The following is a 16,224-nucleotide window of genomic DNA, read 5'->3' on the forward strand; positions in this document are numbered from 1 at the left end:
CAAACAATTGACGACTGAGAATACCTTTTATAGAATTAACACGGAATTTGGAATTTGCTATATCGTTCGTTCGAAAATTAAATAGTAGAGAAGACCTTATGTCAAGACGGTTCGGTATCGAAAGAACCGACGACGTATGCCAATATGAAGAAACTTTTTTCAAAAATAGAAAACACGTCGAAAGAACCGAACAGTTATTTAGGAAAGGTCTTTGTGGTAGGACGTTACACGGTGACTGTTGAAGATGTTTTGGCAGAAGGTATGTACGCGTTCCCTTGTTTCAACCTTGAATGCTCATTATTCTTATTATGTATTCAATCATCTTTTTTCATATATTACACACGTGTCCTATGCCGATGGATTTATTCATGAAATATTTAGTAAAACAAAATAATCACATCAATACCAATACTCTGCATTCAACAAATCATTATGTTAAATGAAGCATATTACTGTCTTTTTTCTTTTTCTTACATATGTAAAGTATTCCTTACTTATATAAAAGAGGTAAAGTGAGTATGTATGCATACGTATATATATGTATATATATATATCATATACAACCGTATGTAAGAAGGCATTTACACACATATACATAGCATGCACATACACATGTCATTTCATTATTATGTAGGGTAATGTAATATGTAATAAACAAAATACAAGGTACAATGTTTTTTTTTCATATAAACAAATAATATCTGTACATGTAATTTCTATCATCTGTACCATGTAAATATATTTATTTTGTTTTAGGAGGATTCGCTATTGTGTTTCTGGTTAAATCTTCAAATGGACGTTACGCGCTTAAACGCATGTATGTCAACAATGAGCAGGATCTCAATGTTTGTAAAAGAGAGATACAAATTGCGGTCAGTTTTGTGCATATAGTATCCTTTGTTTATCGAGATTTCTAAAATGAGTGCATATTTAGGTTCTTTTAATTAAATACTTGAATCTTTAGAATATTCATATAGATTATTTCATTTGTAGAGTAATTTGAATGGTCATAAAAATATCATAGGATACGTGGATAGCAGTATATCTCACATTGGTGGCGGTGTTCATGAACTGTTGCTTTTAATGCCTTATTGCAAGTCTCAAGTTCTACAGATGATGAATAACAGGTTAATAAATAACTGATATAAATTTCATGGAAAGTCCGAGAACTAAGAAAAATTTTATAAATTTCCAAAAACTTTTACAGGTTACAAACTGGCTTCACTGAATCCGAAGTTTTACAAATATTTTGCGATGTTTGTGAAGCTGTTTCTAGATTACATCATTGTCAGACCCCGATAATACATAGAGATCTAAAGGTTTGTCTCTTCCATTATTCTTTGTTAATCTTACAAACGAAAATCCGACCATATCTTTTATTAGTTTACCTGAGATTATACTCATTAGGTGGAAAATATATTGTATTCCGATGCTGGTCATTATGTTTTATGCGATTTTGGTTCGGCAACAGCGAAAGTTCTTAATCCCAGTGTACAAGGTGCTGCTGTAGTTGAAGAAGAAATTAAGAAGTATACAACTCTTAGTTATAGAGCACCTGAAATGGTTGATATGTATTCTGGGGAATCGATTACAACAAAAGCCGATATATGGGTATGAAAAATTATCACAAGAGTTCAACACACTTTAGACTTTTTTTTTTTGAGAAATTGATTGAAGAATATATGAATGGTTCCAGGCGCTGGGTTGTTTATTATATAAATTGTGTTTCTTCACATTGCCGTTTGGAGAAAGCATGCTCGCTATTCAGTCAGGAAATTTCACTATACCCGACAATTCGCGGTTTGTATTTACCACATATCTATACATACATGTATATTTGTATATATGCATACCTACATATACGTGTATGCGTGTATACGTGTATGCCTCCATGCATATGCATCTATGTATATGTATATACACGTGTACATGTATACGTATATTTTATAATAGAATGTACTTGTAACACTTTACATGACGAAACTATTCGAACAACACTCAACTTTATATAGATATAGTAGAAGCCTTCATTGTCTGATTCGTTATATGCTTGAGCCGGATCCTGATAGCCGCCCTGACATTTACCAAGTTTCTGTGATTGCTTTCCAAATCCAGGGCAAGGAGTGCCCTGTACAGAACTTACATGTAAGTATTCTCATAAGTTGCTTGTAAATATTTTTAAGTTGGATTATATTGTCGAAATGAATTCAAGTTGGTCGATCATTCTTCGTCCTTATAGAAAGTACCAACTCCAGTTTTGGAATCATTACCCTACCCATGTACGGAGTCTGAAAACGTAAAGAGAGCATCGCTGGTGAAAACACCAAAACCGTCTCCTGTAACTACTGTCGAAGGTACTTCGGTAACGCCGCGACAACGGCCGAAAGGACAAGTTGTGAGCACTGGCCCCATAAGTTTAAGCGGGCAGATCGTCAGTCAAATTTCTGGCCAGGGAAATCAATCGCAGTCGCAGCAGCAACCTCAATCGCAACCGCAACCACAACCGCAGTCACAGCCGAGTCCGCAGTCGCAGCAGCAACCGCAGTCGCAGTCACAACCGCAGTTACAACCGCAATCGCAGCCGCAGCCGCAGTCGCAGCCACAAACTGCATCACAAACATACATAGGACAGAGCGTACAACAAAATGTTCAATCACTGGCGGTAAACGCGAAAATGGCTCATCAAGCGACACCACCGACATCCTTTGCGCAAGCTCCTTCCGGCTCATTTGGTCAATCGCAACAGGGTCAACAATCTCAGTACAGTCAATCACAGAATCCTATCGTTGGTCATTCTCCGGTGACTGTCCCGGAAAAAAGTCAATTTTACTTCGACTCGAAGACTGGGAGCAATGTGAACGAAGAGAATTTGGAAGCGCTCTTTCCACCATCGGGTGAATTAATTTATTTAATATTGCATTCTGTCGAAAAGATGTATGCCACGATATCTATAATCGACATGTGATACTACGTTTTCGATCTTTCAGGGTACCCTGATCCGTTCAAGGATGATACACGAACTATGCCACCGCCTGCAAAAATACCGCCCCCTGTAGCTCCGAAACCCGCCAAATCACTCCCCAAAGTGTCCAGTATTTCCTCTACTTCCAGTTGTCTGCCTCCAATGTTTCCACCCGTTACTCCGTTGGCATCGAAATTGAACATTCCAGTGGGATCTGGCATGACTGCTCCTCCGACAGCACCGCCCACGTTACCGAAACCAGTAAACAAGACAGAAAGTTTAAGTCAACATATAAGTCTGAGCACTTCTCCGCCCGATAGTCCGACGGTATTGTCTTGCGTACGTCACAGGAGGAACGTTAGCGATACAAGTGCTTTCAACAAGTAGGTCTTGTTCACTTCGCTTTCCTATACATTCTATTTCTTCTTCTCTTGTTCTGTCTGGAACATTGCTTTGTTCCATTTGACGTGTTTGTAGAGCATTCGCAAGCGAAACAACACAGTTTCTGGCACCGTATGAAGCATCGGTGAAGTCGCGCTCGGAAGATGACACATCACCCGAAGTTGTAACCGATATAAGGCCTTGTTTAGGAACTAGCGCTTCGCATGTACGTATTGTAAGTACATAGAGTGCACGGATTTATATTTAATTTACCCGTTACAAGCAAAGTCGCTCGTGTGACTCCGTCACCGGTAATTTCGCCAATAATTTCATCGATAATTTCATCAAGATCAGCAACCTGTTAGACGTTTTGGTTTGCTCCTACGTTGAGCCGTTGCACAGATCTTTTATTTTTCATTTTTGGTTTGTGCACACCATGCCGCAACATGTTATTACGATAATTTAACGATTATCATGCTAATCCGAATACTTTGAAATTAGGGTGAACTTTCGAGTGTAATAGCTACGGAAGGGAGATCATTGAGCGCAGACGTAGCCAATTGGAATCCCTTTGAGGATACGCAGCCGTTCGATCAGTTAACAGAGGATCACATTTTCGGCGCAGAATTTGATAAAATTCGACGAGGCAGTAATACGAGTATTAGCGGAGTAAAAAGTCGTGAAAGTCTGGTTATGACGTGTACAGAATTACCGGATGATCCATTTCAATCCGCACCTTTCAGTTTGCCAAGTAAGTAAGATCGTTATAAAGCTTGGTTTAAAAAGGGACCCATCGATCCGTTTACTTCATAGAGGATATCGTAACGTTTCATTAAGTTCAACACACCATTGTAGAATGATACACGTTACGGTTTTTACTTAATGGGAATGTTGCTAACGCTTTCCCTTAATTTTAGGAGGAAAGAAGAATAAAATCGGATCGAAGACTGCGGCACTTGCTGGAGGTAATGCATAGATTTGTTCGTATACTGTTTCTTTTTCTATCATATTTTCGTTCCTTATTTTACGAAGCCGTGTACCATTTTTCTAATCGCAGTTGAACCAAATATTCAACTATTCAATCGTTCTTTTATCCTATTCATTTTCGTTGATGTCGTAATAAGTCAACAATACTTGGAGCTATGTCAGATAAAGTCGCGTCGCGTTCAATTTCAATACGCTTTTCACAGTGAGAACTTTTGTTCGAAGTAATAAGTTCACCTCCCACTAATGAACGCGTTCCGTTGTACAATATATTATACATTATGTATATATATGTGTATATATATGTATTTATCTACATATTATATACACATATATGTATATATACATATATACATATAATATCTGTAATTTATAATGCGCTGTACACACAGTTTGCTTGATTCGCATTTTTCTTGTGCTTTAATGCAAACACACGACTGAGGCCAGTCAATCAGTCTCACTCGGGTTATGACTTCCTCCTCCTAACATAACATGTGGCTGCATTCTATCCATTTTATGAAAGATCCTGATCCATCTAGGATTTAATATCATTTGGGCGTCAAATGTACCGATATCGATCGATATTATTGTTCTAAATACGAAAATATCGACCATGAAAACGCTTACCTATACAAACATATATATATACACACATACATCAAAATAATGTGTAGAACATTAATTTGGGGAATAAAAATTGTTCGACACGGTGTTACGATGCGGTGTCGACGAATACATATATCTAATTTTTCTCTCTTTCTTTCTTTCTTTCTTTCTATCTTGTTTTCTTTCTTTCTTTCTTTTTTTCTATCTTGTTTTCTTTCTTTCTATTTCTCCACAATTATTTACTTGTCTTAAACTTGTTTGTACATTTTATATTTAACAGTTTTATAACGGAGTAATGTGATTAACGGGATCTCTACGGAAACCTTTCGTTATATCTTTTCTGTTGACTAAAAGTTTTACTATGAATAGGATTAACGTTCAGTTGAAGGTATAGTACCAAATTATCAGTGACGTCATTGAGACGAGTGTCACTGACGTCAAAAGACAAATGCATACGAAGGATAGGGATAGGATAGAGTATAATTGGGTTGGTTAGGACAGAACAGATAGGATAGGATAGATTATGGTACTATAGGCTAGAATAAGGTAAGATACAGTAGAATAGAATGCAGGAAAGTGAAAGTAAAGGTAGAATGGAATGGGACTAGAAGAGAAATATGAGTCCTTAATGGTGTCTTATTTGTCATGATTTTCGATATGGTAGATTGCGCATAAAATGTCGCACAGATGTAAAGAATTGTAATGATATCATCGATCGATTCGTACCATTTAACGTTAAAAAGAAAATGCTAACTTCCAAACGCGCGTCTCTCATTGTTAGTTGCTTCGATCGATTTAATTGTTGAAAGATATTCTGCGAAATATGTTGAGATAAACGTATACATATTATACATATATATATATGAAATAATACTCTCGGTACAAAATGCTATTGATCGTGAAAATCAAGAAATCGATATATATACATATATGTATATGGAACGAAGTGTACGCTGTGTAATTGTAAAAACAGAAAGCTTGAGAGAGACATCGAACGATATGTGCGATATTATACATATATTGTACGTATTTGTCTTTTAGGCTAATATGTTTCGAATGTATTTATCGAATAATATAAACGGTAACTGTGTGTGCACGCGCGAGCGTGCATGTGTGAGTGCGTGTGTGCGTGAAAGAGGGCCGGGGGTGGCAAAAAGGTTCGAATTTAGATATCATAGAATTGACTCTACTAGAAACATTTGTGACGGAAAGTTTTCCGGTTGTACATTACTAGAGAAATATCGTGATAAGATATCATTCGATACTAGTTTTCGATTTCATCGAATGAATCAACTCTGCTGCTACCGTTTCTGCAAATCTCATCAATCGTGTATATCCTTTCCGCGTGACGCGCGTGTACACTGTACACGCATTAAGTACATGTATATTCGTGTTGTACTTTCGATTCAAAAAGTTCAATCGATTAGCCGTACGCAAGAATTTCAACAAAGTTGCAATAGTCAAATGTGCGTGTAAATAAACGTATTCTGATAGATGACATTAATTTCTTCTCAACTGAAAATTATTTATAATTGAATCGAAAATCACGTTTGTTGCTATCTATTGCTAGCTACTCCGCGATGCATGTCAAACTAAATTTGTATAGGCTAAACGATCTTATCGGGAATGATTGTTATACCCGCGTAAAAATGCCTTGCATCTACTCGTAGAGTTGATCCACCAAGAAACGGATACCAATATTCGCTAACAGTTTCACGGTTCTTTTTCATCTCGTATTCTCGTCTATTTTCTTTTTCTTTCTCTTCTTTTCTTTCGTTTTCGTTTCCATTTCCGTTTCTTTCCTTTTTTTTCTTTAACTCTCTCTTTCGTGGTATCGCCTGCAATGATAGCCTTGAATCCTGTTCTTCTTCGTAACCCGTGCAATTTCTTTATGCACTGGAAAGTGATTCACGACATTGTCAACGAAATATTTCATTTTAATTCGTCGAAGCATTATTACGATTATCAAAAAGATGTCGGGAACATCTTTTATAACAGGACTACCCAAAATATTTCTTTAAACTTGTACATTTACTAATACTTATTTGTCTGGAACAACCTAATGAGTTTGGGAGGCGGAAGCAATTTTGTTTGTCCGATAGAGTGTGTTTATCCAAGTACTTCGATCCGCTTTTGTAAAAAGGAGCTTTTGGACATTGTTCCATTTTTGTTTGCCTCCTATTGTGTTGGTGGGTCGGTGTCGGTGTTGGCGTTGATAGCGCCGACGTTGCTGTCGATTTCGATGCCGATGTCGGTGCCCGGCGAACTATTTCCACGCCACGACAGTTGTCTCCAAATTTTTGTTAGGATGTTGGATTGTTTGTACGAACAAAAACACACCATAGGAGGCTGGCGATCATGAACATCATTGTTATCGCTGTTTTAAAATAATGTTACAGCAATAAACGTGTACACTAAGTATATAGCACATGGAGTATTGTTTTTCTTCTAAGTGATATAAAACGCAGCAATTGTTTGTTTCTTGTGAGCCTTCTCGATTGTATGTCTACAGACGATAGTAGCCATATTGTTACGATATGAAGATAATTACTGCGTTTTCTCGCATATTATCCTTACCCCCCTGAATCTGATTAGGACTGTTCCAGACCCACTATGCTGATAAAACGAAAATAGTAATAGTAGTAGCAGTAGTAAAGTAGTAGTAGCAATAGTAGTAGTAGTAGTAGTAGTCGCACTATTGATAATTGATTACTAATTGTAGTAGCAGTACTAACGATATTAGCGGTTGCAATGGTGATGGTGGTGATGCTGGTGGTAGTGGTGGTGCTGGTGGTGGTTGTGCTGTTTTTGTTGTTGGTGGTGGTTATGATCTTTTGTAGGAATACAATTAACATTTTAACCTTCTATTTTAAGTACAATAAGAACTAGATATGTGGCTCGAACAGCGTAGCGGTATAAACTGTCTGCAGCAGACCTAATCAGACATTTTCTGTTTCTTCAAATTGGTTTTTCGTTTGAATCGTTACAAAGCAACGCGAGCGTTTCCTTTATAGAGAAATAATCGAATAGTAATGATGGTATTGCAAAATTGCTAATTACGTTTTACTTGTATGATACTTGAAATTTTTTAGAATTCAATGTAACTAAAAAGAAATTGACGTTTGCATGAGTTTGTGCGAGGATGTACGATTATGACATAAACCGATTTGACTATAACGCGTATTTTAGGTAAGTAGACTGAATTTCCTGCGCATTTATTTGAATGCAAGCTAGTGAATTGATGAGCTAGTATATTGGTGAATCTGTAAACTGCTAAACTGCAAAATTGGTAAACCGTTATACTGGTAATTTGGTAAATTGGTAAATTAGTAAATTGGTAAACTGTGGCTCGGTTTGATACATCCAAACGTTTTGACTGAATCGATTGCAGTTTCATTAAAGAAGAAAGCGACGCTGCAGGCTCGTTATCGCGAGCGACTGTGCATAACCAGCAATCTTACCAATGGTTATAATTATATTTTTCAGACCTATCTGCAAACGGTAGATCAAGAGTACCTTTGAATCAGTGGAATTCAGGGATCAACTGCGTCGAAGTCGATGAGAATAAGATCCTCTTGACAAACAGTGCTGCTTCTCCGCCTTTTGTTCAGGCCCCTATGGAAGACAGATCCAAGTACGAGAAGCTGACGTTCGTTGCCGGCGATATGTCCAGTGACAGCGACAAAGAGGTGACGCAACAACGAATTAAACAAAAGAGGAAAAGAGCGAAAAACGTGTTGCGTAGAAATATGAAGAAGGTACAGGAAACTAGCAATCTAATGAACAAAGTTGATGCCAACGTGAATGTGAATGGCCTTGACAAGAGTTCGTATGGAAAACTTGAGAATCAGAGAAGCCGCAAAGATCGAGGGTGCGAAAGCACAAGACAACAAACTGTTCGAGATAATGACAACGATAAGCAAGATCAGGAGGATGAGCAAGATAAGCTGGAGGAAGAAGAGGAAGAGGAGAGGGAAGTAGAGGAAGAAGATGAGGAAGAGACAAGGGAGAAAAATGAGAGGGAAGAAGAGGAGGAGCAGGACCTCGAAGAAGAGGAGGACGAGGAGGAAACTGAAGAGGAAAGGCAGGAAGAAGATGAAGAGAGGAAAAACGATTATGAGAAACGCAAGGAAGAACATGGACAGGGAGACGATGATGACAAGAATTGTGTAGGTATTGAAAAGCGCAAGAAAAAATGTACTAGAAGGAGCGAATCTATCAGCACACCGAGAGGGAAACGTTATAAAAGGAACGTGTCGAGAAAGCGTATCGGCGATTTATTGTCACCGGGTCACATGGATCCAATTGTGGGTCATCAGTATGGAGATCAACCTTTACTATTGGACGACGAGCTCGATACGGAGGAGCCTAGATTGGAATTGGAATTGAAACCAAAGTGTTCGTACGGTGATCCATTTGCCGATCAACGATACAATTCGAAGTCTGTGTCTTTGGACGAATATGAGCCAACAGAATTTTCAATAGACGGAACGATCCGGACCAAGCAAGACGTTTTTTCGTTAGCTCCATTCCGAAGATCGAGCAGTTCCAAAAAAAATGACAGCAAAGAAGAAAACGACCCTAGAAATATTGACTACGATAACTTGCCTGACGAAAAAACGAATCGTATCGAGAACAGATTACTGTCCAATTACAATTTATCTCGATGCATTAACACAGCGAATCAAGATACTTGCGAAGACTGCTTACCGTCCAAATTAACGTCGAGCATTAGTCGTGGACAAATTGGAGATAATGAGGATAACGGTAATGCGGAGCGAGAAACAGAACTGGAGAGAAAAATGCAACGAGAAAAACGACAAGAGAAAGATGAAGAAGCAAAAGATAAAGATTTGTTCGGTTCCTCTCCTTTTAGCCCATGCGGTTTCGCAAATCCCTTCGTGCATCGAACACTATCGAATTGCGTTCAAAAGGATGAGCCTGGTCCGGCGGTCAGAGGTTTTGAGATCGGAGAATCATTGTGCGACAGTAACCGCGACAAAGTTTCCTTTTGTCCTAATCAATCGCGGACCCCTATGAATGTTCATTCCCTAGGAGAAGCTACCTTTCGCGGCGTGACGAACGAATACGGCCATTCCAAAGATCTCTTTGGGTCTGTACCGTTCGATGACTTTGCGGCTCTTCGGCCAGATGAGCAGCAGCCACAACAGCCACAACCGCAACCACAACCACAAAGACTGTACCCTCAACAGTTGCCTCCGTCGATGACAAATTTTGTAGAAGGTACTTTGAACATGGTACGATCCGACAAGGCCGTGATGTCTAATGTGGCTCGATCGACACCTTCGGTGGATTCTACATATTCGATTCCGCCGATTCAGCGGATTCAATCGATACCGCCTGTTCAACGGGCACCTCGAACTATCGTCCATCATTCCAACAGCATGTCCAGACCCGATGGTATACAGCTCAATGTTTCCGCAATGTCGCCAGAACCATTGGTCAGCTCCGAGGATATACCGAAACACAAAAGGGACAAATTTAAATCGGAAAAGTCAAAGTATCAATTGATAGACGAGAATCATGGGGACGCCGTCAATGTTCTACCTTCGAGCTTATTGTCCTACAAAGGCAAATCCGCGTGTCACAAGAAAACCGCCAAGACGAAAAAGTGTTCGGTTGTTGTTACAGCTGGCTTCAGCAACCTAAGCTTCGAAGATTTTCCAAGTGACGAGAACGAGGAGAAGCGAATCAAGACGCCGCAGAGAATCACGCCTTTCGAAGTTGTCAGAGAGCCCGAGAAACGGTTTGGATCGTTGAAAAGGCGAAGCAATCCGTTCACTTGAGACGCTATCATTATGAATGCTGTTATGGAGAAGTTGCTGTAAACTAATTTCTCGGACAAAATGGCTATTGTAAAGTGCTATAATTTCAACGTACCTGTTCATACACATAGAAATTGTATAATGTATAGGCGAGAACTAGGCGAGATTAGGCGAAACTTGCCAAAGAATCCCATTTTCCGATGTTCCCTATCAGCATTTAGAATTTTACGAATCCGTCTATACTCTGCCATACCGTACATGTTGGTTGTTTGCAATCCTGCTCGATGTAGCTATTCTGCTGGCAACGGGCGTCGATGAGATCTCCTCGGAACGATTTCACGGGCCGTGCATTGGCCAACCAGACTGTCGTTTCCGTCTATTTTTCTATTTATAGTGAAGGGCTTTCACTGGTTTGTACTTAAACCTTTGTACACTTTTACTGTAACAGATATTCCTTTGCTGCAACTACCTACGATTATTGCTGTCGCTCGCCATTGCTATAGCTATCGTCCATTGCTATTGCTATTGCCTCTCATTCTCTCTTATTTCTATAATATCACATTGTATCATTGGCTAGAAAGAATGCCGACGAGTACACCGTCTTAATGGAAAAAGAAATAGCGTGTTCACGAAAGACCCAAAGGACACAATGCGACAATTACCAACACGATTATAGCTCTTTTCCGTGCGCAATAACAGAGTGATTCAATTTCGTTTAAAATGAACAAGTCACAACGATTTACAGAGGACTCCTTGTAAAGCACTTTAATGCACTGTAAAGCACTGTGAAGCACCGTTAAGTACCTTGAAACACCGTAAAGCACCGTGAAGCACTGTAAAGCACTATACAAAGCACTGTAAAACGCTATAAAATACTGTAAAGCAAAAGTACTGTAAATCATCGGAAAACACGGCTAAGCTTTTTCACCGCAAACGCTGTTGGATTCAAGTTTTCGGTTGCAATTGAAATACGTCCTATTCCAATTCATTTATGATCGACACGCGCCAACAGTACCGCGAAGAAAAAAAAAATAACTCGCATAAGAAGAGAATTTTTTAGGTCATATACATTATAATTGATAGATTATTTATTCTCAATTATTAATCGTGTAAAAGTGTACAAACTTGTGTGTGTATGCAGGTACGTGATATACGTGGCACGTACATATTTACTTTGTTCGACATGTACATAGTAGTTAATGTATACGTATGTTATTAATTTTAGGAGCCTTCCTTCGTTAAAATAGCATTTCAAGCTTGAACTCTGTGTTATCGCGTATACGTATGAACAATAGCTCGTATAAAGGGACGAATACAGTCAATTCTGTCTTGCACTAGAATTTAACAATGGGACGATGTTCTGTTCAAATTTCAGTTCCTAAATATACGTAGATACGAGAACATCGTGTAATAATCGGAATACGGACGAATGAACAGAAAACAAGTGAAACTGATGCGACGCAAACGTCGAAATATTATAGCAATTAAGTCGAACGAATCTTTCTTCGATCAAAAATCATCGAGAACATTTTGATAACGATCGGCTGACCCGTTGCCACGACAAGCAACCACCCAATAACATATAATCCTCTGGTGGGGCCGGGCAAAAAGGTATTTAACCGAATTTTTGTCAAAGTAACGTGTAAGTCGTAAGAAAAATTAAGCCTAATGGGACAAAATGTCCCATTCCGATTTATACTATTTTGCCTACCCGCCAGAAATTTATTAGCTCAGTATTGCTAGAGAATAAAAGGTAGGTGCTCTGGGTGGGTTTATATATATTTTTTTTCTTGTCGCGGTATAGAGACCATAATACTCTTGCACCATTTTCAAAGAGGCAAGTAACAGACTGCAGCAGAAAATGCGCTCGCGTATGCCTGCCTACATGTTAAGAACGATAGCATGGTAAAAGTTACACATTCCTTATTGTTTGCTCGTCCATGTGTAATATTTCTTCACTACCCCTCACAATACCTGTCATACTTGTATACTTGTACAATTAAAATTCTTTTGATCCCTTCGAAATCTCTTTAACGGTAATTGCTGTTTCCAACTTCCTTCCTTATTCACTCCTTTTTTCCCCCTCACACACACACACGCGCGCGCGCACGCACGACATATAAACACAAAGAGATGAAAAAAGGAAAGGAGAAACAGAGAAACACTAACGATAAAGAAACCTGTTGCATCGAAGTACCGATAACAAAATATATGACGGGTGTAAATGGTGTGTGCACGGTATGAAAAGGCAACAAGACCAATTGTAATGTAACGTAATCTAACGTAGTGTACCGTAATGTAACGTAATTGTAAGGAAGAATAGAATATATGTATGGGCACGCGTATACCGTTTATACGTGTACCTCCACTGGGTAGAACGCATATGATTCAACTACCCGCTGTGAATGGCGAAAGGAGATTAGAAGAGGAAGAAATATTTACTATTAAAGCTGCTCAATGACAAGGTGGTTCCTAGTAATTTCCCTCCTGGTATTTCTTGGTACATAGTTCTTTCGAGATCGTGGAACGAACGTGACCGGAGCAAAACTATTGTTAGCAACAGCACAGCCTTCTGCGCGCCATTATTACGCTCAGTAAACATATAAATGTCCAAGCGGAATAATTGAGCCACGTGGATACTATCGCTAAACGAAGAGCGAAACCGGTGTCAATTTGTTTATCACGTCTCCAATAAGTCTCGTCTGGCTGTAAATAATCCATAAAGTCAAAAATTGGCCCGCACGAGAGCCTGTTGTGTATCACCTGTGAAAAGCATGAAAAATTGGCTGAAAAATCGTCAAAGATCAAGGAAACATTCAATTGCGAGTGTAATGGCGATAGATGGAAGTACATATAACAAATGGGAATTGTTAACAGTAATAGTTACCTCGGCTTCGTGACCTGTCGAACCTAACAGGTGAATCAGTCTTTTCCTGTACTGTTCGCAGGTTTTATAGTAACCATCGGTCATGACGACCGCGTGCGCCAACGATAAACAGCAAATAAAAATAGCGAGAAACCCGACCGGTATCCAATGTTTGAACGGGCTTCTACCTTTCCGTCTGATCACCACCGTCGCCACTTGATTAACGCCCTTCAGGTTTCTGTAAAAATCGAAAAGGTTTGGAAAGCAGCAGAATTTCGTAATTCGTTGCGCAGAGAGCACCGAATAATATTGCGAATAATCGTACCTCGCCGCGTCTTCTTGGATTTGCGTAGGTTTATCGAAATTTCGACTGATGCAACATCTGTATCCGTGATAGCCGCCGAGGCATAGACCGAACAGGATTGCCGGGATTAAACCGTACACTCCGAACTGGCAGAGTTTCACGTCGCCGCCCATAAAAGTATGGAAAGTATTGATACCGTAAAGTATGCAACCGCAGTCGACGCTGATACACACGTCCAAGGCCCATATCCAATATTGCCAGACGGTGACCAAACTGACCATCGAGGTCACAGACAAAATTGCGGATGATACGTACAACACGGCCAATACGCATTCTGCTCGTCTTTCGTTCATTGTTGATCAGACTATTAATATAGGGTTTCGCAGTTGAAAAGTATAGCTGGAAAGTAAAACGAAATTCCAACTCATAGTTTTACATCCTTTCACTTATTCCACGCTTTTTTAAACGATAACAAACTCCCTTGGAATTGTTTTCGAATAGTCGGTACGGCTGCGTTTCTTTGTTCAATTTACGAAATTTCCTTTTATGACTATTTGAAACATTTCAAACATGATTACGCATATTAATCAACCATTTATGCGCATATTATATATACGCGGAAAATGCGAAGAAAATGCAGAGCAAAATGCGAAGCAAAATCGATCGCGATGCACTGATCGCTGTTCGCGGTGCTGCTACACGTGATGCAACAGACAACAGATGCTCAATCTCAACTTAGATCGGATAAATATTTTTATAATACTATTTTTATGACGACGATTCTCTCATCAAAATTTTAAGATTAGTCGATGTAACCAACGGACCACGGAAAGAAGACTGACTAGCTCGATGGATAATCTCTGTACACGTTTAAACAAAAAAAAAACTTGAAGAAATTGTCATTTAGTTGGAGCTCGCTAATCAATTGAATATGCAAGTTCTGCTCCTAGTTTCTACATAAAAGCATCGTATATTATGTGTTGCTTACAATGTGTAATACTTTCGTATATGGATGCAATTGTGCCGAGATTATCATTGAACATCCTGTTCTTTTGAACTAGGATTTCTATTCTCGATTAATCGTCGCGTCGAGCGTCGTGTTGTCCGTTGAACGATGTCTTCCGATAAAAAGTGTTTGTCTCGTTTAAACATTGCTTACCCGTCCTCCGTTGGTAGACACAATGATTTTCAGATAGTAAAAGAAGGTGTTGCGCCTCGTAAAAATAAAATAAAGGAATCGTTTGTCGAATACCACGCGAGTTCTCCAAATAATGTGTGAAATCGCGCGAGCGTAATTCGGAGAACACTAACTTTAGGAAATTCGCCGTATAGTATCGCTGTTCTGTGCGCTTATACTCGTATATCTATGTAAAGCTGGTACGCGTTCGTTTCCGTGAGAATCAGCAATGGACCTTTTTATTGATACCCCGTGCGATGTCTACGGTCGTTGAAAATCGTACAGACCGAAACCACCGATACACGTTCCATTAGTAAAATTCCAATTACCCACAGGATCGAGATCGAAACGTCTATTTTATTCTTTACTACCTGCTACCGACCACGAAGGTTCTAATTTAGAGGCTAAATAAACATATGAAAAGTACATACAGATGTTTTCATGGAACCTTTTACATTCATTTTATGTAAAAAGATTTATCTTTGCCACTGCCTATAGGAAACATTCGGTAGCATCATCACAGTTACAGATGATTCTTGTGAAATTTGCCATTAAGAAAATATGTATATTACAAATTTCATGAAATCTGTTAATACAGGAGTTAAACGGATAGATTGAGGTTTAAAAATATTCCGAAAATTCCTATACAAAACAATTTATTTATTATTGAAAATGAATCATCCACTTCTTAAAATGACAAAACCGCGCCGTTGTACATAGTGGTAAAACTATGAAACTTGCAATCAAACATTACCAACAGATGTTAATTTTGTCTGAACGAGTTTCCTGAATATATGTATATCCTCGAAATATCCTTTAAACTCCCCTGATAAAAGAGTTTCAAACGCAATGTATAACAAATTCTGATTACCCGATGTTGTCTCGATTTCGTGATAATTAGAATTCTACTATTCTAGAAATGCTATACACCGTTTACATACTTCCATAGCGATGTTATTCCAGTGTGTCACATTCTTTTAATATATGAATATGCTTTGTACGTACAGCACAATGTAATACGAAATCCAAGCTTCTATTTTATAACACAGGTAATTTCAAGTAAACCATTAGATCAGATCGAGAGCTACGCGAATGAAAAGACTACGAAAACTGTCGATGCGAAGTATGTGAACACTTGACAGCGGGGAGATAAACTCT

General features: G+C 38.9%; 2 protein-coding genes across 5 annotated transcripts; one reads left to right on the forward strand and one right to left on the reverse strand.

The window, feature by feature from the left end:
* The first annotated feature begins 5 nt into the window (after positions 1-5).
* On the forward strand, positions 6-12,219 carry Nak (Numb-associated kinase). 2 transcript variants are annotated; one of them, XM_078181818.1, is made up of 13 exons: positions 6-259; positions 757-872; positions 994-1,127; positions 1,208-1,319; positions 1,408-1,611; positions 1,697-1,800; positions 2,013-2,145; positions 2,240-2,894; positions 2,988-3,345; positions 3,440-3,578; positions 3,845-4,094; positions 4,261-4,308; positions 8,420-12,219. In XM_078181818.1, the coding sequence occupies exons 1-13, from the start codon at positions 145-147 to the stop codon at positions 10,738-10,740; spliced, it is 4,689 nt and encodes a 1,562-aa protein (XP_078037944.1). In that variant the 5' UTR covers positions 6-144; the 3' UTR covers positions 10,741-12,219. The 2 variants fall into 2 exon arrangements, with proteins under 2 accessions (XP_078037944.1, XP_078037945.1); XM_078181819.1 differs by having other exon boundaries at positions 3,440-3,569.
* A 245-nt stretch (positions 12,220-12,464) lies between these two features.
* On the reverse strand, positions 12,465-16,214 carry LOC144470543 (uncharacterized). Of its 3 annotated transcripts, none has more exons than XM_078181821.1 (4): positions 16,072-16,214; positions 13,911-14,288; positions 13,607-13,823; positions 12,465-13,482 (listed from the first exon to the last, which is right to left on the reverse strand). In XM_078181821.1, the coding sequence occupies exons 2-4, from the start codon at positions 14,240-14,242 to the stop codon at positions 13,273-13,275; spliced, it is 759 nt and encodes a 252-aa protein (XP_078037947.1). In that variant the 5' UTR covers positions 14,243-14,288; positions 16,072-16,214; the 3' UTR covers positions 12,465-13,272. The 3 variants fall into 3 exon arrangements, with proteins under 3 accessions (XP_078037947.1, XP_078037946.1, XP_078037948.1); XM_078181820.1 differs by having other exon boundaries at positions 16,008-16,214; XM_078181822.1 differs by lacking the exon at positions 16,072-16,214 and adding an exon at positions 15,049-15,548.
* Positions 16,215-16,224: the final 10 nt, after the last annotated feature.

Source organism: Augochlora pura, chromosome 5 (genome assembly GCF_028453695.1).
Source record: "Augochlora pura isolate Apur16 chromosome 5, APUR_v2.2.1, whole genome shotgun sequence".
Lineage (NCBI taxonomy): Eukaryota > Metazoa > Arthropoda > Insecta > Hymenoptera > Halictidae > Augochlora > Augochlora pura.

Coding starts and splice junctions, on each gene's coding strand:
- Nak (XM_078181818.1), top strand. CDS start 145: ATGAAGAAACTTTTTTCAAAAATAGAAAACACGTCGAAAGAACCGAAC. Junction 1,320..1,407: donor TAATACATAGAGATCTAAAG/GTTTGTCTCTTC, acceptor TATACTCATTAG/GTGGAAAATATATTGTATTC. Junction 3,346..3,439: donor GATACAAGTGCTTTCAACAA/GTAGGTCTTGTT, acceptor ACGTGTTTGTAG/AGCATTCGCAAGCGAAACAA.
- LOC144470543 (XM_078181821.1), bottom strand. CDS start 14,242: ATGAACGAAAGACGAGCAGAATGCGTATTGGCCGTGTTGTACGTATCA. Junction 13,824..13,910: donor ATCCAAGAAGACGCGGCGAG/GTACGATTATTC, acceptor CGATTTTTACAG/AAACCTGAAGGGCGTTAATC. Junction 13,483..13,606: donor CGACAGGTCACGAAGCCGAG/GTAACTATTACT, acceptor TGCTTTTCACAG/GTGATACACAACAGGCTCTC.